The sequence below is a fragment of the Zonotrichia albicollis genome, chromosome 1 (assembly GCF_047830755.1).
Source record: "Zonotrichia albicollis isolate bZonAlb1 chromosome 1, bZonAlb1.hap1, whole genome shotgun sequence".
NCBI lineage: Eukaryota > Metazoa > Chordata > Aves > Passeriformes > Passerellidae > Zonotrichia > Zonotrichia albicollis.
Window position 1 is genome coordinate 42,399,461 of NC_133819.1, and position 23,660 is coordinate 42,423,120.

At 39.4% G+C, this 23,660-nt stretch overlaps 1 protein-coding gene across 5 annotated transcripts in view; it reads left to right on the plus strand.

Moving 5' to 3' along the window:
- Positions 1–6,631: 6,631 nt before the first annotated feature.
- The window catches only part of ANO10 (anoctamin 10), a 127,333-nt gene continuing 110,304 nt past the window's right edge, over positions 6,632–23,660 (plus strand). For 2 of the 5 annotated variants that reach the window (XR_012579989.1, XM_074539268.1), the window contains exons 1-9: positions 6,632–6,790; positions 9,938–10,111; positions 11,063–11,245; positions 12,644–12,778; positions 14,249–14,368; positions 16,315–16,884; positions 19,223–19,278; positions 20,687–20,761; positions 21,722–21,904. Coding sequence is in view for 4 of the 5 variants with exons in the window: in XM_074539268.1 (XP_074395369.1) it covers positions 9,952–10,111; positions 11,063–11,245; positions 12,644–12,778; positions 14,249–14,368; positions 16,315–16,884; positions 19,223–19,278; positions 20,687–20,761; positions 21,722–21,904 (1,482 nt within the window). In the remaining variant the exon portion in view is untranslated. Of the gene's footprint in view, positions 6,791–6,841; positions 7,064–7,915; positions 8,043–9,937; positions 10,112–11,062; positions 11,246–12,643; positions 12,779–14,248; positions 14,369–16,314; positions 16,885–19,222; positions 19,279–20,686; positions 20,762–21,721; positions 21,905–23,660 lie in introns of those variants that run through there. The other 3 variants (XM_074539277.1, XM_074539270.1, XM_074539281.1) reach the window with 3 other exon arrangements.

Sequence of the window (23,660 nt, forward strand, 5' to 3'; positions counted from 1 at the left end):
TGTAGACGAGCTCACAGCAAAAGGCTTTCTCTTTTGACTCATCCCATATTTCTTTAATAGCTAGTCTTCAGTGATTGCTAAAATGTTTCACTGAACATTTCAATGGTGCTATATTCATTAGTTCAATATTCTTCTCTTGGTGTTGTTGGTTTCTAAGGGGGCAAGGGCCATAATTTTGTGAAGTCCAGTGATCACATTTATATCACATTTATTTTTTATTTTGACCAAAAAATTAAGATTGATTTATTCAAGGACTGCAATTTTAATTTCTGTTTTAAAGTCTTTGATGACTAAAAACCTGTATGCATGTAATTAGGGTCACCTGAAAATGAAGGTGAAGGTATGAATCTGAGTATGTAGATGTAGTACATAAAACTAGACTGACATCAGTAATAATGACAAGTTTGGGCCCTTAGAAATAGCAATTAATAGCAGTAGGCTGTCTGTAGTTTTGTAGTTTTACAGTTTAATTATTTTCCAAGCAATAGTGAGAATAAACAGGTATACAATTCATACTAGGGGATATCGGTTAAACAAAGAAATTATATCCAGGCTGGGAAATGTATCTTACAGTGCAACATGTACATTGCAAGAAAGGAAAACAGATCTCAGTGTCTTTAGATTCATAACTGTTGGACAGCTGTCAAATCTACAAATGCTTTGCCAGCAGTCTGTCAGTGCTACAGCCCTTGCCTAACTATATAAGTGAATGTATTTCCCTAGAGAAATCAGTTTATGACACTATGAAGAACCAGCTAGAAAACCTACAAAACTCATCTTTTCACAATCAAGAGCTCCAAAAAAGACCAGTTCCCAAGTTATGCTTCAAGTTACTTAAAAATTAGAGTAAAATGGATTATACAGAGGTGTGGCATTTACAAACAATACAGATAACCTCATGAAGCTGTCTGTAAGAACACATTAAATAGTTCACAAAGCATGATAAAAAACACCATGTACATATCTGATGTCATTTGGAATGGCTGATGGTGCTCCTTCTCTCTGATTTTGGTTTGCCTTAAAGCCTCATGCTGTGGTTGTCCAACAGCAGCTGAATTCAGGCACAGGAGGTGAAAGACAACTGGAATCATTAACTTCTTCAGCCCTCCTACAGCAATTCCCATTCATAATCCAGAGCCCTCAGCATAGGACTGGAAGGGGATTTATCATGTTGTTATCTTCAGTGAGTGTTACTTTGAAGGTAGTGGCTGGAAGGACTTTTGCTGAATAACAAATCCCTGAACTTGACGTGCCCAAACCTTGTTCAAGCTCTTTCAGCTTTTTAGAATAATCTTCATTCAGTTCCTAAATCCAGGCAAAAATATTATTAAAACAGGTATTTGAAAACCACAAAAGGCTGCAAGGCTGCATCACACAGTATAGTCAGTGACTGCCTCTTTGAGGCACAGCCCCAGGCATGGCATCATGGCTACCAAGGAATCCAGACTGCACATTTTGTTAGAATGTGTTGAACTATGCTATCCAGTAAATCATAGTAATTAACCAATTGTCTGTTTCTAGCAGGTAAACCAAGTATGTCCTGCCCAGGTAGAATGATAGACACCGTTGTCTATAATACAAAATATGCAAAGAAAGAAAATTATCTTCAAATTGAAACATACAAAATGCACAGCTTTTTTTTTTTTTTTTCCTGTTTTTGCAGGACATGCTAAATGCAGCCTTTACAATTGATGAAGTCTCCAGATGAGAGAAAAAAAAAAAAGGTGTTTTATGCCAATCAGGTGTTGTATCTCTATTCAGCAATGGAGGCAGTCCAACAGAATGTATTGAAAATCCAGTGATGAATTATTTCTGAGTAGTCATCAGTGATCGCAGGATATAGGATGCTATTCCACAGCAGGTGGATGGTGAAGTCTAGTAAACTACTTTGTTTTAGGAATTAAGGGATAGCTAGTAGAAACAGAAGGCCATATAGATTAATCAGAAGCACTGTAACCTTAGTTACCTCATGGCTCCATTTGTCTAAATGCAGCAAAATTCAGCCTTTTTGCTCCTGACACTATCACAATTATGTTAACTGGACTCCGGTGGTTAATTGTGAAGTTTTTACATGAATTCATATATTATTTTCACAAATTCAGGGAGGCTCTGTAACCCAATTTTCTAGTTATTTGGGGCATCCCAAACACTGACACATGCATCTCAAAAGAAAATCAGAAAGCATGCATTGTTTTCAAAGTTCTGTGATGAAATTTTGAAACACTTCTCCATGTACAGTAAAATTACTGACTTTGTTCACTTTCCCAAAACTTAAAGATCACGTGACTGCTGGATCTGCCTCATATTGCCCAGCTGTGCAGGCTACTCTAATACTGAGGCAATAAAGATAGAATCATTTAGGTTGGAAGGGCCTCTAAGATCATTGAGTCCAACTGTTAACCCAGCAATGCAAAGTTCATCACTAATCCATGTCCCTAAGTGCCACATTACACGGCTTTTAAATACCTCCAGGGATGGTGACTCAACCACTTCCCTGGGCAGCCTGTTCCAAGCCTTGACAGTGAATAAATTTTTCCTCATACCCAATCTAAACCTCCCCTGGTGCAACTTGAGGCCATTTCCTCTTGTCCTACTGGTTGCCTGGGAGAAAAGGCCAACATCCACCTTGCTGCACGCTCCTTTCAGGTGGTTGCAGAGAATGATAAGGTCTCCTCTGAGTCTTCTTTTCTCCAGGCTAAACAATCCCTGATCCCTCAGCTGTTCCTCATAGCACTTGTGATCTCTTCCTTGCACCAGCTTCCTTGGCATTCTCTGGACTTGTTCCAGCATCTCAGTGTCTTCCTTGGAGTGAGGGGCTTAGAACTGGACACAGGACTTGGGGTGCAGCCTGACCAGTGCAAAGTCCAGGGAGAGACCACTGTCCTATTCCTGCTAGTCACAGTATTTCTGGTACAGGCTAGGATGCTGTTTGCCTAAATTTAAATTTATTTTTCTTCACATGTAAATGATGAATAACATCTTATGCATGTTTTATCCTTTACTTGCTCCTCCTTGGTAATAATTTGAGAATGGTTTCTCTCACTTCTTCCTGGCTTAGGCAGGCTGATCCTTCTCTTTTTATGTTGTTTCCATTTTGTTGGACAGGGCTTTTTGTTCTGTGATGATCTTATTTGGAAAAAAATACCTAAGTAAAAACTAAATGTTTCTAATCAGATGGACACACTGTGAAATGGAAGAGATGTGTCTTCCTTGTACCTTACAGATTACAATCAGCTTTGTTGCTCAGTGTTTATGAATCAAAGCTTTCATAGTTTGACACAAACAGTGCTTGTACTGCCTGAACACACTTATATTAAAATTCCTATCAGAAAGTAAAAATTGTGCCAAGTGTGATTCAAAAAATTACTTACCCTCCATTTGCAGGAATGCAATTTAATAATGTTTATTACACTTTTGGAAAGATCCTGTATAACCTGACAAAAAATATCATTGAAAATTGGTAAAATGTCACTGTATCTTACTCTGACAAACACATTAATTGAAATTTAATTACTAAAATTTTAACACAACTGTTATTAATAACATAATAAGGTAATTTAATGTTAACCTTAAACTGTAGGAACCTCATCATCCATTTTGCACTCAAACTAATATGTCATTAGCCTGTGAATTGAAAGGATATTTTGCTGTTAGTTGCTCCTTAATTTTATGATAACACAGTGTTCCAGTATGGCTCAAAACCATAAAGGTAAATCTTATGAGAATGATTGCTATTATATATGACTTCAGTTAAGAGTCAATATTAATCTCATTATGTGACTATGTGAAATATGGTTGTCATGATGTACATACATCTACATGCATTTGAGTTAATGAGGACTGCAATATGGAAAGGTGTTTTCTTTGTACCAGCTCTTTAACCTTTATCTGAGTTTATTTAAATCACAGAAAGAGAATAAAGCAAAACAAACCAAAAGTGGGTGGTTTTCTATGGAGCTGGTAAATTGAATGAACTCAGATGAATCTGGTGAATGCCAGAGTTGGCTTAAGTGTGGGGCAGAGCCTTAGGTCTGACAATGTGGGTACAGGGAGAAGAAGATGCTAATGGTGGAGTGGGAATGAGATCTCATCACCCTTTTAGTGGCAGTGAGATGCTGGATGGGCTCAGCTAGCCATTAAACTATACCCAAAACATGGTTGAAGTTTCAACCAGATGTAAAAGCCATTTTCACCTCACAGCAAATTAATGGGTTCTTTATTTAGTAAAGTACTGTGGTAGTCATTAGTCCAGGGAGAAGAGAGTTAACCACAGAATAAAAATAAATCCTCTGCTCTTGAAATTTTCATGGAGTCTTTTTTTGTCTCTCTTTTTCCCCCCTTTTTCTTCCTGCCTTACAACAGCTCATCCATTCTACAATGTCTGCAGTCTGCATGGTGCCTGACAGACCATGAAAATGCTATAATCAGCTAGCAGAATCACAAGGCTGGACTACAGGTCCGGTCACTAACAGATACAGTCACTAACAGGTACAGTCACTAGCAGATACAAGCTTGGGATTTATATTTAGCTATAGTGCTAGTGCAGTTTGCAATTTAGGATGGGCACAACTGATTCATCTTGAAATTAGCTAATCCTCTTAAGAGCAAATTCTTAGCCTCTACAACACTGATTGGCACAACGTAATTTACTTTTTGCCAGCATGGTGAGACTGTTTCCACTCATGAATCCTATTTTTCTTCTGTGAATACAGCATTATGTGACAACTGTTATGCATGGCTAGCAAAATGTTAACTTTCTAGAGAGAAACTGAGAGTGTGACTGTAAAGAATTCATTGTGTAGCAAGAATGTGACACCTAGTGGATACACGACATTGAGGAAATGTGACAGTCTCATCAAGCAATATTGCCATAAAATGACCTTGTCCAATAGAAAAATTAATTTGATAGCAGAAAAGAGATTGATTTTGAATGACTATTTGCAGGGGCCAAAGTAACTGGATAATGTCAAGTCCCCACTGAAAACTCATAAATGTAGGAGGTGTCAGAGACAGTTTTAAAATAATTGTTTGTAAACTCCTAGAAGACTGAAGATAACAGGCCAAGGAGGCCAGAGGCCCAAGGCCCATGAAGACATTGTGGATCTTCGTGAGATGCATCGCAACTGGAGACATCCAACATGCAAAACACAATTATAAGGTCTAAAGCCCCCTTTTTGTTAAACTCACCTTTCTGTTACTGCCATGCTACTTCTTCAGGAAGTGAGAGTTTTCACAGTAGTTGATGCTCAGAGATGACTAAATCAGAGATTAACAACTATATGGGGAGGCCACTGGAAGCTGGAGAAGACTGAAACACAGTTTAAGAGGTTTGACATTCTGCCCAAACTATATGATAAAGATGGTGTCTGTCTTCTACTCTCCACTGCAGTCTCTAGTTCCTAAATTTCAAGTATTCATATTTCCCCATTTTCCATGGTGCCCTAGACCCTCACTGCTTCATTGGCTATGAATACTAGAAAAATTCTTCACCAAAAGCTAGTATTTTACACTTGCTACCAAACACAAATCAAAATTTCATCACAAAATTTACATACAAATATCTCTATTTATATCAAAATATGCTGAAAAGTTTTCTCCAAGCCCTGCAGGGGAGAATGCTTTGCTGGCCACATCCTTTGCTTGCCACCACTGCTTTACAGTCACACTTCTCCCTTCCTAGCTACAGAGAAATGCTTGGAACTATATTCTCTACATAAGTCTTGGAATCAAAATGCAAAAATGATCTCTTTTCCTGTACAAAACAATGTCTGGAAAATATCCTGCTGAAGTGCAGGATGTTTATAACTCAAGCTCTTGGAGCAGGTTTGGGCCACGTCTAGAGAAGGGCATGAGCCAGCAGTGTGCCCAGGTGGTGAGGAAGGCCAATGGCATCCTGATGTCTGTCAGGAATAGTGTGGCCAGCAGGAGTGGGGAACTGATTGTCCCACTGTATTTAACACAGGTGAAGCCACACCTCCAGTGCTGTGTCCAGTTCTGGACCCCTCAATTCAGGAAGGACATTGAGGCGCTGGAGTGAGTCCAGAGAAGGGCAATAGAGTTGGTGAAGGGTCTGGAACATGAGTCCTATGAGGAGTGGCTGAGAGAGCTGGGGTTGTTTAGCCTGGACAAGAAGAGGCTCAAGGGGTGACCTTATCGCTCTCCACAACCACTTGAAAGGAGGTGTAGCCAGTTGAGGGTTGGTTTCTTTTCCCAGGAAACCAGCACAGGACAAGAGGAGCAGAGTCTCAAGCTGCGCCAGGGGAAGTTTATGTTGGACAGAAAGGATGAATAAATATTGGAATGGGCTGCCCAAGGGGGTGGTGGGGTCACTGTCCCTGGAGGAGTTTAAGGAAAAACTGGACGTGGCACGCAGTGCCAGGGTCTGGTTGACACAGTGCTGTTCAGTCATAGGTTGGACTTGATGATCTTAGAAGCCTTTTCCAACCTAATTGATCCTGTGATTCTGGCACAGGAGGCAGCACAGGCAGCAAAAGGTGGAAATAAACAAGAGGATAAAGTGAGAGCTGGCGGGTGCACACGAGCGTTGCTGAAACACTGACACTGGAGCATTTTTAAAACGCTGGCACTGGAGCATTTTGAAAGGCCGCAGAAGGGGCCGTGCCGGGCTGGGCCGGGCCGGGAAGGGCCACGGCGCGGGGCGTGGCCGGCGGCAGCGGCGGGCGGTGTCACGCTGGGCCGGCCCGGAGCCCGTGCCGGCAGCGCCCGGTGCCTGCGGCCGCCGCCCGCCTCAGCCCCGCCCTGCCCTGCGGATGTGGAGCCGGCACCGGCGGTGAGTGGGGAGTGGGCGGTCGGCGCTCCGCGGCAAGGGGCTCTCGCTGCCTGCGCCGCCGCCAGGGGAGGAGCCTCCGCCCTTCCCGCCCACCCCGCCGCGGCGCGGAGCCAGTGCCGAGCCTGGGCGGCCGTGACACCCCCGGCGCTTCCCCCGCCGCCCCGGCAGCGCTCGGGTGGTGCTGGCGGCCACGGTGGGCTGTGGGCGGCAGTGGCGGGTGGAGCGGCGCGGGGCGGCGGCCGCTGGCGAGCGCGGCCGGGCTGGGGGCAGGCAGTGAGTCACCGGCCGTGCTGGCGGCGGGGCCGGCCGGGCTGCTCTCCTCCCCGGTATTTGCGTTCCTAAAAAAGGAGAGCGAGGCGCAGCCTGGCAGTGGGAAGGAGCCGTGATGGGCCGCCTTAGAGCGGGCACGGCCCGGACGCGGCGGCTCTGGGGCCGCCGAGCGGGTGGAGGCCGGGCGGTGAGCCTGGCTCTGACCCGCTGTGCACCCACACCCCATGGAAAAGGGCTGCAGCTTCCTCTGCCCTGAATGACAGAGTGGTCCTCGGTCATGGGTTGGAGTCGATGGTCCCAGAGGTCTTTTCCAGCCTAACTAATTGTGACCGCCACCCTGCCACTCCGTGAGAGCGAGAGCTCGGGGCTTCGAGGGCCCTCTTGGGTTGTTCTCTGTGTTTTTGGGTCTGTCACTGGTTTCACAGTGTGTAGGATGAAAGAAGAGGCCAAATTACACCCCAAATTACCTCCCGTAGAGTCTGTGCTGGGCGTTGGACAACCTCTTAAGAAAATAAATGTAGAAGTCATGCAGACAGGATTTGGAAGAGCATATCAACTCTGTTGTAGTTTTCAGTAGTAATGAGCCTGGAAATAACAAACTGAAAGAGAGTAGTTTTGGGTTAGATATTAGGAAGAAGTCCTCTACTGTGAGGGTGGTGAGGCACTGCAGCAGATTGCCCAGAGAAGCTATGGATGCCCCATCCCTGGCATTGCTCAAGGCCAGGTTGAATGTAGCTCTGAGCAACCTGGTCTAGTGGAAGGTGTTCCTTCCCATGGCAGGGGAATTGGAATTAGAGGTACCTCTTAAAGTACCTCCGAACCAAACCATTCTTTGATTCTGTGATTCTTTCACAGTCACCATGCCAAGGACGATGATTCTGAATAAAAGATCGGAGCCAAGTTCACTGAGTAGCACACTGTTTATTAAAAAGGCTGTTTTCAAGAGATAACTGTTCTGCAAAGCAATATTCTTAACCACTAGGTAACATTTAATAATTATCTAGTATTTTTCATTCTTTGCATTCTTTAGAAATGGCAATATACACAATGTTTCAGGCATAATTTTAGCAAACCCTTGCAAACCCGTGATTATGGATAGTGATGCGTTAAGGTGCAGTGACTTGTCAAGACAGTGTAGCTAGTCACTGGCAAGCTCAGTTACAGTGCCTCACCCCTGATTATGTTTTCCCCTGTCTGGTTAATTCTGTTTATACAGACACACATCTGAATTTTTAAAAAATACTTTATTAATCCAGTGCATTTTTTTTTAAGATACGAATACTTGGGTTCAGAGCTGTAAATCTATATGTTGCAGAATTGTGTGCCTGTGAAAAGGCAAGTGAAACTAACCAAAAGTCCCATTGAAATTTGCCTTGAAAGCTTTTTTCTCTAAGTTGAAACTGACAAGTTGAATATACTTGTTTATTATAATATGCATACGTTTATGGTATCACTGTATTTTATAGCATAATTTATAATAAATACTGGAGACTGATTTGTCCTTGAATCACAGAAGTATAATGGTCATAAAAGCTGAGCTGCATACTTAAAGCAACTTCCTTAGAAATTAAGTATTTTAACAGGAATGGGGAAACTGCTTAAAGGCAGTGGGTAAATTCCCTTCTTCAGTCAAGTTAATATAAAAAAAATGCCCCAAACCCCCAAACCAAAATCACCAAACCTTCCCCTCACTTTTAAATTTAGTAAATTAAATGTCATAGATTTTTTGTTTGTGTTTTTAAACTTTTTTTAATGGAGTAGGTTAGGTCACAGATTTGTTTTATATCAACACCTCTAAGTTGCTTTATGAAGCATGATACAATGATCTCTGTAGAATAATTCATACAAAATTTGTTAAAAAGACTAAAGAGAAGTGCTGGGGTTGTTCAGCCTGAAGAAAAGAAGGCTCAGAGGCTGCCTCATCACTCTCTATAGCTACTTGAAAATAGATTGTTGCAAGGTGGGGGTCGGCCAAGTAACAAGTGATAAAACAAGACAAAATGGCCTCAAGCTGGGCCATTAAAATTCTGTGAAAAATTTCATCATGGAAGGGGTTGTCAGGCACTGCAACAGGCTGTCCAGGGAAATGGTTGAGTCACCATCCCTGAAGGTATTTAAAAGCTCTGTAGATGTGGTTCTTAGGGACATTGTTTAGTGGTGGGCTTGGAACTTCTGCATTAATGGCTGGACTCAGTCTTGAAGGCCTTTTCCAGCCCCAATGGGTCTGTGAGTCTATAAAGGCCTGCTTAGATCGTTTGGAGTATTTACACATAAAGCTGTGCTGTCAGTGCTTTACCGATGGACTTTGTCACAGAACACTTGGTATGTAGGTTCCAAAAAGTCATTTAAGTGCTTTGAGTGTAATTTGCCTGTCAGTATGATAGGTGTCTTACTCATCTACCCAAGATGGTAATAAATTTCCTTGGTACGATTGAAGCTTCACAAGATTAACTGAGAAGGTTCTTCCTTATAATGTGTTTGCATACTCTTACCACAAGAAGCTTATTGATTTTTAAATATCTGTTTGACTAAGTTAATGTTTTCATTTACTGACAAATATACTATCAGAAGTAGCAGGCTGTTGTTTTTGAGGATAGTTTCACCTTATTGATTTGCTTTAATTTGTTTATTTGCTTTCCTCTCAGTACTGCTTTGCTATACATAGCAACAGCAGTTTTCCTACATAGAGAGTAGGATTTAAATGCCATGGGAGATCAGTAACATCTTGACAACTGCAGAGGTTACTCAACCTGGTGCACACCTATGCCTTTGATAAGCACAGACTTGTGTGTAACTCACTTCAGTAAAGTTTTGCTGGTTTTAGGTTTGTACCAGCTATTTTTTAGCACTTGCATTTTATTTTGGTTTTGTACTTAGGAAGCTCTCAGGAGATGGCGGGAAAAACGAAAGAGATGGTGGAAAGCTGGTCTTTCTTGGATACTGCTGACTCTGACTTCAGGCCCCTGGTAGTAATTGAACTTGCAAAAGGCACCAAAGAAGAAACCATAGAATGGTTCACTAAACGAATTGTGGACAAAAAGGCAAATGGAGGTGAGTACAGTATGATCTTCTGTAGCACTTTGAAATCAAATTGGCTGTCACCATAATATGAAGGCATACAGAAAATTAGTTTTCAGGGAATTTGTGGTATAATGATTGCTTGCCAATCTTGTTTTGCGTTTTTTGAACCCACTTAACCCTGTTATTAATGAAAACATTAGCTTAAGGTCAAATGCCAGGTGAGCTCAAGAATTCTTCAGTTTTTTTGCACTGAATCCCTGATTACCTATGTTTCAATGTAGTTTTGATTTCAGTTTTTAAAGCAGTTGTCTAGACATGTTTCTCCTGTTGCTTGCAGAAATGTAGTAGCAATTTAATCTTGATAACTGCATGTTGGGTTTTATTTATATTTTTGTTATCATGAAGGGTCCTAAAAAGGCAATATTTCAATATTACTCATTTTGGTATGCTTCTGGCAATTGAAGTTAGTCTAATTTATTTGTAATTCCTTGGACATTTTTAAAACTTTTTTTTTAAAAGTCATTATTTGTGGCTGTTGTAACTTATAGCTTATGCTCAGTAATATTTCTGTGGCTGATGGATTTGTGACTACAAACTTGCTTTCAGGCCTCTTTTAGGAAAGTTAGGGATGCTTCTGCTCCAAAAATCTAGTCTCCTTAAAACCAACTGAAGTGTTTGCAGAAGCACTTCTTGCTTTTATGGTGTGAACCTTAGGGGAATAGATCCAAACAGTCCTCATTCTTCCAGTTCATTGTTGAGAGTGCTTCAACAGAAACAGGCTAAATCAGGGGGTGACCCTGCAAGATTCTGAAGAACCTATGTCAAGTACTGTTGAAACCTTAACCTCTTTATGCCCTTAAAAAGAGACATTTTCAGCAGTCCTGTTAGCTAGAGCCAATACATTGGATGCTAAAATGCTAGGGCTTTTAGACATAATTTTAATGTATTTTCTTGCTTATTTTACCCCTGTTTACTCTAAAGGTGCACAGCTACTGATAAAACCACTGGTTACAGAAAATGGAGTCGAAAATATTTATCTAGTTGGAGCTTCCCACTTAAGGCTGTTGCTGGGAGCTGAAGCTGTAGGTTTGGTGAAGGAATGCAGTGATAACTCAATGAGAACTTTTACCTACAGCAGTAGAAAAACTTTCAAACATTATGCAGGTAAGCAATGGTAGGAATCTTTGTCATTGCAAAGGGGTGACTAAAGATTATAAGCAATTATGCTGCTAAATCTTTTACAGTCTTTCTATTCCTTGGAATGGTAACTGTGAACAGCAAGTGGAAGACCAAGCCATGAAAAAAATATTGTAACTATGTAAATTAAATGAATTTTCGTTTCTTTCACATGGCCTTAATTTTTTGCTTGTTTTTTCCTGTATGCTTTTCTATGCTCCAAATAGTCGCTTACTTGTATGAAACATTTCCTTGGAAAATAAGACAAGAAAAGGAGTTGATAAACATGATTTTATGATTATCAATCCATGTTGTGAATTAATGGAGCAATTTAATTTCTGTGAGCCAGTTTTGAGGCTTATGATCTTAAAATAAGCTGGAAAAAATAGAAGCATTTTTCTCTGTTACATGTACACATCAAACAAACAATAATTAACACTACAGATGCATTCAGTGGGATTTGGACATGATTAGTGGAATCGTTCCTTTTTACTCTTTTATTTGGTGGGAATGCCAATACAGGAACATTTCCTTTTAAATGTGCTGCTTGTAAGGTATTTAATGCCCTTACAGTGGCAGAACTCATTTTTCACTCTGCAGGTAAATATTGGAGTTCCAGCTTAGTATTGCTAATGCTGTTACTATGCCTGTTTGAGGGATGCCTTTCACCACATTTTTCAATACAAAGGTGCTTGGGTCTGTCTCAGACAATTTTTAAGTTTTGTTGTTCAGTGGCAGTTTTGCTCAACACCACTGCTGTGCAATAACTGTTGCAGTGCCTTCAGTTTTGTGACTTTGCTTTCCTGAAATTAGGAAGCCTTCAAAAGAGTTGTCAGTTGCAAAAGTGCCACTTCCATTTCTTTCATGCCCTTACATTATTAATGCAAATCTGTCACAAATTCCACTGCTAACAGAATCTTTAGGATTAGCTGGATTTCCAACTGCTGTAAACATATTTTTGGCTGTATCTCCTGGTATTTTTTCTTTTTAAAAACACAAGTGTAATTTTAGTTTTGTCCATGTGCAATCAGAGAAATTGTCACCTAGGAAAGAAACCCTGCAGTCTGTGTTGTCTTGGTAGCATTGTTGGTGGCAGCTAAACTATAATATACTGCTATTCTTTGTATTAGGGTTTTGTTGATATATTAGCTTTTTACTTAGTGTATTGAGGGCAATCCCTATAGTTTCTTAATTCTTAATGGGGAAAAAATTGTTTTTATGTCAAGAAAATATAACTTTTTTTCCATGATGATAAATGGATGGGGTTGACATGGGTTTATTGCTGTAATATTTTTTTTCCTGATTGTGGTAATTTTTTGTAGTCGTTTGCTGCCAGGGTTGTATCCCTGTGCTGCACCATTTCATACAACCTTCCTTTTTATTTAGATGACAATCACGATTTCCTTACAATGGCAGAATGTCAGTATATCATCAAACATGAACTTGAAAATTTGAGAGCCAGAGATGAAAAAATGATCCCTGGATATCCTCAGGCAAAACTCTACCCAGGAAAATCAATTGGTAAGTAATGTAGTTTGTTGCCTCTAACTCACTGAGTTGATGTAGGATAGTGTTCGTGGTGAAAAAAAATTCCTTTAATGAAGAGAAGTCCTTCAGATGTTTAAGTCCCACTGTTTTTAACCAAATTTGTTTTTTCACTGCTTCAGAATAGGGCAAAAGTCAATAGATGCAAAATACAACAAGATAAATTCTGCATGGGTATCAAGAAAGTATTTTTATCAACAGGGTAATCGAACATTTGATCAGATATTTAAAGAGATTGTTGGTAACTGTCCTGGGAGGCTTCTGAATCCTCAGTAGACAAGCCCTGAGCAGCCTGATTTAAGCCACACCTATCTTGAGCAGGAAGGTGGACTGGGTTACTTCCAGAGGGCTGTCCACCCTGAGTTGTTCTGTGAGGCTGGGGCTCTGGCCTTATGTTCTCTTCAGCTGAGTAGCTTTTGCACATGTTGGTGTTATCAATTATTTTTAATTAGTGCCAAAAGTATTTATTATTTAAGTTACATGATTGTATATTTGGATTCTTTCTGTATAAAAATACTGGAATGAGTACCAGTGCTCCAGAGTTACAAATTTCAAAATAGGAAGGTTTATTTATTTGGTTTCACTGGTATTCCTCTTTGCTTTGAGAGCTTTTTCTTTTCATGGGAGAAAGAAGCAATGAGAGCTGGTGCTATTTTTATGGTAGCTCAAAGTAGTTTGTTGGCAGAGATGCTACAGATTCTTAGGAGAATGTATTTTAATAATTTTTTTCAAAAAAACTGTGTTCAAAAAACGTAAATAAATGTAGATGACTGATGAGTTTACATTGGTGATTTTTGTATATAGCTAAAGTATTTTTCTAGTTGTGTGAAGCAGATGATGATGGGAAATAATGAAATAGTGTCACACGTCAGTGCCTCCCTGTTTTTTAATATATTTTATTTTTTCTATGGTTGTAACTTCAGAGCAGTTCGTTAATTGTTTATCCACACATGTAGTATTGCTTTCCATAACAAAGCTAAATACAAATTGAGGATTGTGTAGTTTGCTTGCAATGAAGATGTGATGAAATTTATGAATTAGTGTAAACTGGTAATTCAAAGGGGTTTTTTTGCATCTTTCCTATACTTAGTACCATGATGGCTTTGTGGCTATCTCTGCAAAGCTACATGTGGCATTTAAGTCCTGACCTGTAACACTTTTTGCTATTGAAGCTGCATCTGGCTATATTGCAAAGCTGTTGAGTTGTTACTATATGTAAAAAGGTTGCTCTTTGTCTTCCAGTGGGCAGCACAGTATTTGCAGGAATGGGTATAACTGCTCTCAATGTTTGAATTAACATGAGACAAATTTTTTTGGATTTGAGTTCTAGATCTATTTTGAACGGACTTTAGGCTTGGTAAATACACAACATAACCTGTTTACTTATGTCACCTTCGCTATCCTGTGAAGGAGTGCCAGGTATCTATTTTTTCTTTCCTCTTCTAGTGAGAAGATTATTGACCAGTGGTATTCTTGTTCAAATTTTCCCTCTGCATGATAGAGAAGAGTTGAAGAAGCTTTCTCACAGCTGGTATGGCCGAGTGAAAATTGGTTATCAACCTTTAGGTATGTGAACAGCCTTTGCATTGTGGTCATGCAGTGGAGTTGTGAAATCAGACCGCTGCTCTTTTAACATTTTGACAAGTTTTTCCTCTTTTAGTGTTTCCTGTGTGACATGCTGAAATGATTGTAGACTTGCAGAATTGGTGGTTTCAGAGTCTGTAGTCTGTGAGTTTCCATGTAACAGCATTCTGCACATCACAAATTCTCCCCACCCATCAGTAAAACAGGAATGGTCCAAGTCAAGGCTGTTTTTTCAAACTGACTCTTGCCAAGCTCCCATGTGTCTGGAACTCCCAAAGCTTTTTTGTGTTGTAGGAGTGTCAAAATTGTGTTTACAACTGTTTGTTTTAAATTCAGTGTCTGAATGAAGACTGTATGTTGTTGCATGCCAGCATCACTGGAGTATACTTTAGACACTGAATAATCTTAAAATGAATATAATTTTTAGTCAGGCAATGTGGAAAGTTAAGTTCTAAACTCTAAACCTGTAAACTTTATTTAAAAATAAGAAAAGAAGCATTTGGGAGCTTGCCTAATTATAAATCTCTGGGTCTTGCAGTTGTTTGAGGTTCTTTCTTGAGCTGCAGGAAGTTAAAGATCTGGTTTGATAATTCCTGCCTCTAGAGTATTGTGTTAGGAGCCTTATTGTGTGCTGGTCTTTTGTTTATGTCAGAAAGGGGATTTTTTTTGGACTGGCATTGAATCCATACAAAATTTTGAAGTAAATCCCAGGAGCCTGTTAAGTGTGTACTAATTTAGGGATGTCTTTCATGTTGGAGTGTGAATTGATGCTAATGACCTACACTTGAATGTATTTGTTAATGAATTTTTGATTGACTGGGATGTTGGAGTGCTGATTCTTCTGTCTGTTTACCTTTCCTTCTTGCTTTCAGGGACTTTATCTGGTTGACAATTGTAAACTTCTGTTGTAGTGTTTTGTAAGCCATAAGAATATTCTGTTATTGCATGTGAGTTTTTTTTGGTGGTAGTTTATTACTGAGGTAATGCACTGTGGTAGTGTATTTACAGTGCCAGTTCAGAGGTCATGCTTCTATGGCTGTTTCTTTAAGCTAGTAAATACAAAACAGTGGCATACAAGCAATCTGGTTGTCCAAGCAGGCAAAGACAAGAGATTTCAGCTTTCTAAACTGTTTGGTAGGCATTTCTGTATCTAATAATTTCTAGATGATATGAATAATAATCCTATATTTTTTATTAGTAAGATAAGTGACATGTCTTCTTGGAGGTAATATATCTGTCATGAAATGTACCCATTGTTAGTGCACTTTTTAAGTCTCTGTAGCACCTGAGCAGACAAACTTAGTGAGTACAGCAAGTATGTATTTCATGTATCAGTTGTCTGCTGAAGAGATTATCTCAACCTGCATACTCTATCTGATGTATTTAAGATTTAAGATTTTGATACACCTGTCCATCTATTCCTTTAGCTCCTTGAGGGTTGTCAAAGAACAGCTTGCCCTTTTTGTCTCTGAGCAACCTGAAACAAATTTATTTCCCAGGAGTACATATGCCAGTGGGAATTTTCAGAAGCTGTGTGTCATTTGCTGTTAAAGTGGCTTTTATTACATCAGATATCCTCCATGGCGTTCAGTGATCAATTCTGTCTGCAAGACTGATAGTGTTTTCTCTTTGGTTGGATTTTTTCTTTTTTTTTTTTTTTTCCTTTCTGTGGATATCTGTTTGACTTCCTTGCATCTGAATGGTATGTTTATGTGAGTATATATGTAACATTAAAAAAAAAATTCAGATAGCCATCTGACTTTTTGTAATAAGGGTGAAGGAAGAAAGAAAAAGCAATGATATTTATTGTGTTATTTAGAAAAAGCATTCTGGCCAATGAAAAATTGTAAGTTCAGGTAAGGTCAAGTTTGATATTGCGCTGACATTTCTGTTAAGTGGAGTCTTAGCTGATTTATTTCTTTCTGCAGATGACATACGCTGCTACTTTGGCGAAACCATTGCTCTCTACTTTGGCTTCTTGGAATACTTCACGTTTGCTTTGATTCCAATGGCTGTCATTGGGATTCCCTATTACGTGTTTGCGTGGGAGGACTACGACAAATATGTGATGTTTGCCACGTTCAATCTGCTGTGGTCCACTGTGATTCTGGAGGTGTGGAAGCGCATGTGTGCCATCCTGACCTACCGCTGGGGCACGCTGCTGATGAAACGCCAGTTTGAGGAGCCAAGACCAGGCTTCCACGGCGTGCTGGGGATCAATCCTGTCACTGGCAGGGAGGAGCCAATGTACTCAAGTATTAAGAGACAATTACGGATTTACCTGGTGTCCTTACCATTTGTGTGCCTTTGCCTCTACTTCTCACTGTACGTGATGATGATTTACTTTGACTTGGAGCAGTGGGCTCTGGATTATCACAAAGAGAACGAGTCTAACTTCAGCAGCTTGATGCTGTACGTGCCCAGTATCATCTATGCGGTTGTCATTGAAATTATGAACCTAATCTATCGGTATGCCGCTGAATTCTTAACATCCTGGGGTAAGAAAGTTGTTCATTCTTCTTCTTTCAAATTAGAAAATGTGTCTTTCTTTGTAGAATCCATTACTGTGAGCTCTTGTTCAACAGAATGCTAAAGAGCTTTCCCAAAGTCGGTTCTTGCTGTAGGGTAAAAGAGATGGCCATTTCTTATATTTTGAGTGTTGTGAGATTGCAGTTTCAGATTTGGTTTAATTTGGTCTGTCTGACATTCCATCAGAAGGGGGGATCCTGCCTTGCTCCTCAGCCTCTCTCTGCCTTTGGTGCAGAAGTTTCCCCTCCCTGATTGAGCTCTTTGTCTGGCTGTCTCAGCGAAGGTGATGGCAAAAGGGATGGGGGTAGAGCATGAGGGTAAGAGCTCAGAGGTGCATGGATGGCAGGAAGGATTGTCCTGGCAAGTTACACCCACAGCCTGGCTTTGCTTACTATGCTTTAGTCTACTGTGCATCAATGCAGAGGGCAGAGGCACTGAGATAATGGAACCTAATCTAAGCCCACTCTGAATGTCATATGAGAGTGTTTATGTATGCTACACACATAATAAAGACTGGGATTCCACATCCCAATCAAAATGTCTTTCTCTGGGCACTCTCAGAACAGGAGGAATGTTATAAGAGATTACCCTTTTTTCCCTCCTGTGTGTGTGATCTGTTTAACAGATTGGGCCTTGTGTTTGGCAACCTAACATAAGGACAGTGAAATGCTGGTGTTTATTTTGAATTTTAGCACTTCTACAGACATATGAAGTCACTTTCAGACAAAGTTAATAGGTTAAGCTAATGGAGAATTAACTGCTTCATGTAGCTCCATATGGCATTGATTTGCAGGACAGAATCCAGATTACTAAAGATGGAAACCCAGATAATTGACAGAAGAAAGATAAAGCAAAGGGGAGGTTGATGCAGAAGACAGAATAAAAACAGGTGCTGACGTGGGGGTTGGTTATGCTTGCCAAAATGATTTGCTCAGCAAATTCAAGCTGACATCCGTGATAGTAAAAGCAAACAATTTCTTTGTTTGTGACTGTTCAAGGTTTATACTTAAATAGTGATTTAAAAATTCATATCTAGGGCTCAGTTGGCTGTTTTATTTCATTGTTTTTACTGTACTGCAAAAAAAGGCATTTCTGTGAAATACCCAGTTATGTTGATCTGATAGACTAAAATGTCTTTAACAGGCAACTCAAGGGATTTTTAATCCAGACTTTTTTGGGTTTAAGCTGATGTTTCATATTCAGCAGAGGCAGTATTTATGTAACCTGCTACACTGACAGCTTGTGCCTTTTCTGTGCTGTCCAGTATGTTTCTGCTGCCATGCTCTGAATAGGCTGGAAAGCTCATCTGGCTCTCCTATCTTCTCTCACACCTGGCATATTTTCAGATAGTATCTGACTTCAACAGCTGAAGTGACAAAGCATGGGAAACAATCTGGGGTGTTTTAAGCACCCCTCTTGCACCTGTTTATCATGAAAGCTGATTGTGTAGTGAAAGCTGAAAGTAAAAATTGCAGTCACTTGAGTGCATTTTCACGTGTCAGGCCTAACTTGATGCTCCTGCAGAGCAGAGCTCTGCTGGTTTGTCCCGAGCAAGGTCCGTAGGTGATGGTGTCTCCTTTCAGCCTCGTTGACACAACACCTGCTGGCTGGTGTGCTGCCTTCCCAGTTACTGCTTACCCAGGGCTTTAAAGGTACAATCTAACAAAAGAGCAGAAAGAAATTGAAAACCTCCCATCCACTTCCATTTTCTCACCTCTAGTAAATCAGCCTTCCTGAACCATCAGGTTCTGACAGTTTATCTTCAGTGAACTGAAAATCTCAATTTAGAATGAGTAATGCATCTGTTGAACTTCACATACTCTAGTCTTGCTTTAGAGTGTAGGGTCTTATCTAAATTCCTTGGAGAAAGATGGGAATATTTCTGTGAGCATTTACTGGTTTTGAATCAAATTTGTTATTTTTACTTTTCATTATATATTCCCATTAGTTTTCAGTTAAAAGAGCAATCAATAACTAGACGCATTTTGTTAAGCCTTAAGAGTGATGGATGTTTTATAAAATAGCTCTTCAGGGTAAGAAATAGATAAAAGAAGGAACTTTTGTGGCTGAAAACATACTGGAGTTGTAGTCAAAAATATGGATGGATAATATTGTGGCTCAATTTAGCTTCATAGATTAGATGAGGTATTGATACAGTATAAATTCTTTCTACCATGAACTGTTGGACAACTATTAGATAAGTAATTTTCATGTGAACTAACAGTGTCTGATCACTGTTTGGATAGCAATGTTTAAATGGTAGGAGCTTCTGCTGTTTACTAATTATTAATTTTGTTGGTATTTTAGAAAATCACAGGCTGGAATCTTCATATCAGAATCACTTAATTCTGAAGGTTTTAGTGGTAAGTATGTCATATAAGCAGCTTTTAAAAAGACAGCTTGTGCTGTATTTTGTTAGTGCTTTCCTAGCATTACCACAGTGACCTGCAGTTTTGCTCAAGGCCAAACAGTAGCACAAATATCAGAGTAAACAAGATTTCTGTTATGGTTGCAGTAACTGGTGACTATTTTAGATGCCTCTCTTATAGTGGAGAGTTGGCTTTTTATTTGTATTGAATTGTTCATTCATTGGATGCTGTATATATAAGTTTCTCTTAATTGGTGTGGTCCTGTCTTCAACTGAGAGCTATTTTTTCCTCAATTTTATGGTAAACCATATTTTGAAAAGTTCATGTATTAACTTCCTCCTATATTAACATTCAGACAACCTGTCAGTCTACTCCTGTGTAGTTTATAGCAGATCCAGATCTATTTCATTTGTCTAATGTTCTTGTTTCCTTTTTGAAAAGATCATTTAAGTTTCTTCCTTTTTTATTTTCTCAATTTCCTTAGAGTTCCTTCTTTATTTCCTTCACCATGCTTTTGTATATGTGTGTGTGTTTATGTGAGGTTTGTTTGTTTTGTTTTGGGGCTTTCTTTGTGTTAAATCTTGGTGTTACCCATCTGTTCCTGGTAACCTCTGGATCTAAAACTCCTGTAGCTATCACTTAAACTTTTGTCTTCTCCTGTAGCCTTTCTCATAAAACTTAGGACCATTTATTTTTCTCCATAGGTTATTTATACAAAATGATTTAAAAAATTATGAACTATCAAGTGTAACTTTCCCCCAGTTTTCATTCTCAGTCTGTGAATGGCTCTCTGCACTCCCAATATTATCTATATTGGCCAAAAGCTCCAAAACAGGAGCTGCAGCACTTAGAGCATGTAGGAAGCTTCAGAATTTGATTAAATACTGTAATTATGTCTCATTTTAGAAGTAGGGACTATTACTCTTGGCCGCAAAACCTTTTGAAGTAATTAAACATAAACTGCAGCCAACATATATAAAGGACTGTTTTTAGAGATTGAGAGACGTATCAGCCAACACGTATATTTTGACAAAGTATCTCTTTTAAAATAAGTCGCTGCTCTAAATAAAGATCAATACATCCCCTTTCTAATGTTATCTGGAGAAATTGCCAAAAAATTAAATTTAAGTAGAAGATGATGTGTTTTTAATGTCCACATTTTGTAATTCAGTTGTAGCTCTCTTTGTTCGCTTTGCTTTAGGAGAGCATTATGCTTGTTAAGTGGAAAAGCTGAGTAAGAACAATATTGAAAATGTGTTTCTTCTGCGCTAAGGGTAAAGAAAATTTTGATGGGCAGTTTACATGTTCATGGAAGCCATTTAGTCAGGGTGCTGTTAAGTTAGATGATATTCTGCATGTGAACTTTTGTTCAAGTACTAAAGCCAAATATTTTTATTTGCAGTTCAACTTCTTAAATTGTTTTGCATCTCTATTCTACATTGCCTTTGTGATGTTTGATATGAAGCTTTTGAGGCAGGTGAGTTCCAAAAACATCTTAAGATTGTTGGTGAATCTAGGAAAAGAAAGGATTGATTAAAACAGACTTCAATATTTATTCTAAAACATAAACTTGGCAATTAATATATTTCACCTATATTTTCTTAGAAATCCAGCTTCCATGTTTCAGTTCCCCTAACATTATTACAGAATCATAGCAGAGTAGAGTAATTCTTTCTCTCTGTATAAATGAGGAACTGTTTTCAAATAAATTTGATTATTCTCTCACACAGATGAGACTGGGAAATTTTCATTTCCTCTCTATTTCCTTTTATGTTAGAAGATGTTCTTCTCTGTAGTGTTCTTAATGAGAGACTCTTGAGGATAGGGTTGTGATTAAGTTCGACTGCAGTGAGGATCTGAGAAGAAATAAAAGCAAAAATGATTTGTAGTCGGTATTTTAAATCAACTTTCACACTCCAGTGCATGAAAATTTGGTATAAGGAAAATATTTTTGCTCTGAACATAATGAGCAGTACAACAAGAACTTCAGCTCAAGACCTCTGTTACTCTGAAGTGATCTCTAGCAAAACACTTTACATACCTATACCAGACATAATATTTGTGACATTTTCTCTACTTTCAGGTAAAATCAAGAAATGAGAAGCATAGAGAAAAAAAAATCTGTCTTTAGTTCTGTGAGTGTTATTGGCATATATTAAATATGCATTGCTCTTTATTGTACTTGGTGTACTGTTTTCAAGATACAACCAGATACACAAAATATTTAGACTGCTAACTCCTAATTAGCCCTTTTCAGCACACAGCAAAGGATGGGAACTAGATCATCTACACTTTTCATATGCTATTCCTAGGTTTGTTAGGCTGGCCTTTTTTTCATAGTACAGAACTTAGAGTGTTACTCGAGCTCCCAGAATTGCAAATGATCATAGTTTCATCACAATTATATTAATTTTCATTTCTTTTTTTTTAACTTAAGAGCTTGGCCACTTTGCTGATAACTTCACAGATCCTCAACCAATTTGCAGAATCCTTGCTTCCTTACTGGCTCCAGAAGAGATACAACAGGAGGATGAGGAAACGCATGTGCTCCACGAAGACTGATATGGACCTGTCATTAGCTGAACAGGTCAACATGGAAAAAGAAATGGGAACCTATTTGGTAAGTTGTAGTACTTAAAACAGTTAAAACTTTTCTGGGCTTTACTTCACAGAGGCATCAGCCAAGGCAAACAAGAATATTTTTGGCTTTCTGGCGTGGCAGCTTATTTCCAGCTTCATCAGCTTTGCTGGTAGCTGTTTATGCAGCTGTGTGTTATCCTGGATCAGGAAGTGGATACAGTGCAGGATCCTAGTAACACCAGCATGGAGGGGAAGGAATGAATAGCTCTGTCTGGAGCTGCCTAACCACTGGAAAGAAGTATTTGTGTAATATGCCCTTATCCCCAAGGGTAACCCAAAGACTACCAGGATGAGTAGGTTGGAACAGGGAAGAGGGAAATTATTTCTGTTTTGGTTTGATTTTGCAGTGGTATTAGTTTAAATGGTCAGTTAAAGTAGAGCCTACGAGAGAGCTTAGGTCTGGATGGGGCCAGAAACAGAAGACAGAAGAAACCAGCTTTTCAAAACAATATTCCTGTTAGATGCTCTACCCTCTTGAAACCACAGCTTTGGTATTCTCTGTCTTCTTGGTTCTGTTCTTGACCACCTCCTACCCAGTATAATTTTTAATTGTATTTAGCAGATTCCATACATGTCATTACTTAAAATTCTAAAGGAATTTACACAGTGGACATCAGTGTGTATGTTAAGGCTTCACAGACTGGCTGACAACTTGATCAGATGCTGCAAGCACAGTCACAAGAGTCTTAGAACTGTATGATTTTTGCTTTTACAGAATAAGAAGTACATGTAGATAGTGTACTTTTCATGTAAAAGGTAGACGTTAGCAGTTTGAAAATTTGGTAGTAACACCGTATCAGATTCTTCCTGCTTGAAGTGCCCTGACGTAGGAAAAGGAGAAATTATCACCTTTGCAATTTAAAAACTGTACAAATGTGTTCCTATGTGAAGGTTGGAGGGAGATAGACAGCCTGTCTTGCAGAAGTCCCTGTGTTAGTGTCTGAGCTGGTAAATCAGCACAGTCCAGCACTCCACCTGCACATTGGCCAGCACAGCTCCCAGTTATGTGTCAGCATCAAGCCTGACCAAGTAAGCTCTGCTCTTAGACCTGAGCTGACTCCTGATTCTCAGCTGTCACTGAGCCAGTGACAAAGCCAGTGTGGTGTCTCTGAGTCACATTGCCCAGTGCTTCTTGTGCAGAGTTGGATCAAATGAATCTGCACCTGTTGTAGTGTTGTACCCCAAATAGTTTTTCACGGCTACCCAAGAGGTCAGTTGTAGGGAGTTAGGACTTTGCCATGGATGTGTCCACTGCTAGCCTCAGTTTCAGTTCTAAATACTGTGTATTCAAAGCCTTAATTTTATACTCAGTCTTAAGATTATTGTTTTGCTGTGCTTGTGAATAAACTATATTAGACCGCTGATTTGTTTGCAAGCACTGAGCTGTCAGCAGGCAAGAATATTTCTAAAATTAAAACTGTCACAAGGGGGAAGCATTTGACTGTTTAGTAACTGTGGAGTCTTGACAGAATTCTGTGTTTCAGGCTCTTTTGTTTTGATTCCTCCTTTCACATACTCTTCAGCATTTAATTCTCTATTCTTTTTGTCCTCATTTTCACTTACTTTTCAAATATCCGGTCCTTAACACTGTTTAAGATGTAAAAACATCCTGCAATAATTTTTTAATTATTATTTTTCTAATTTCTGCTTCACTCCTCTAGTTAATTTTCTCCCTTAATTTATTCCTTGCTTTTGTTTCCTTGATGTCATAGCTGATGTTGTGGCTACCAATGGCA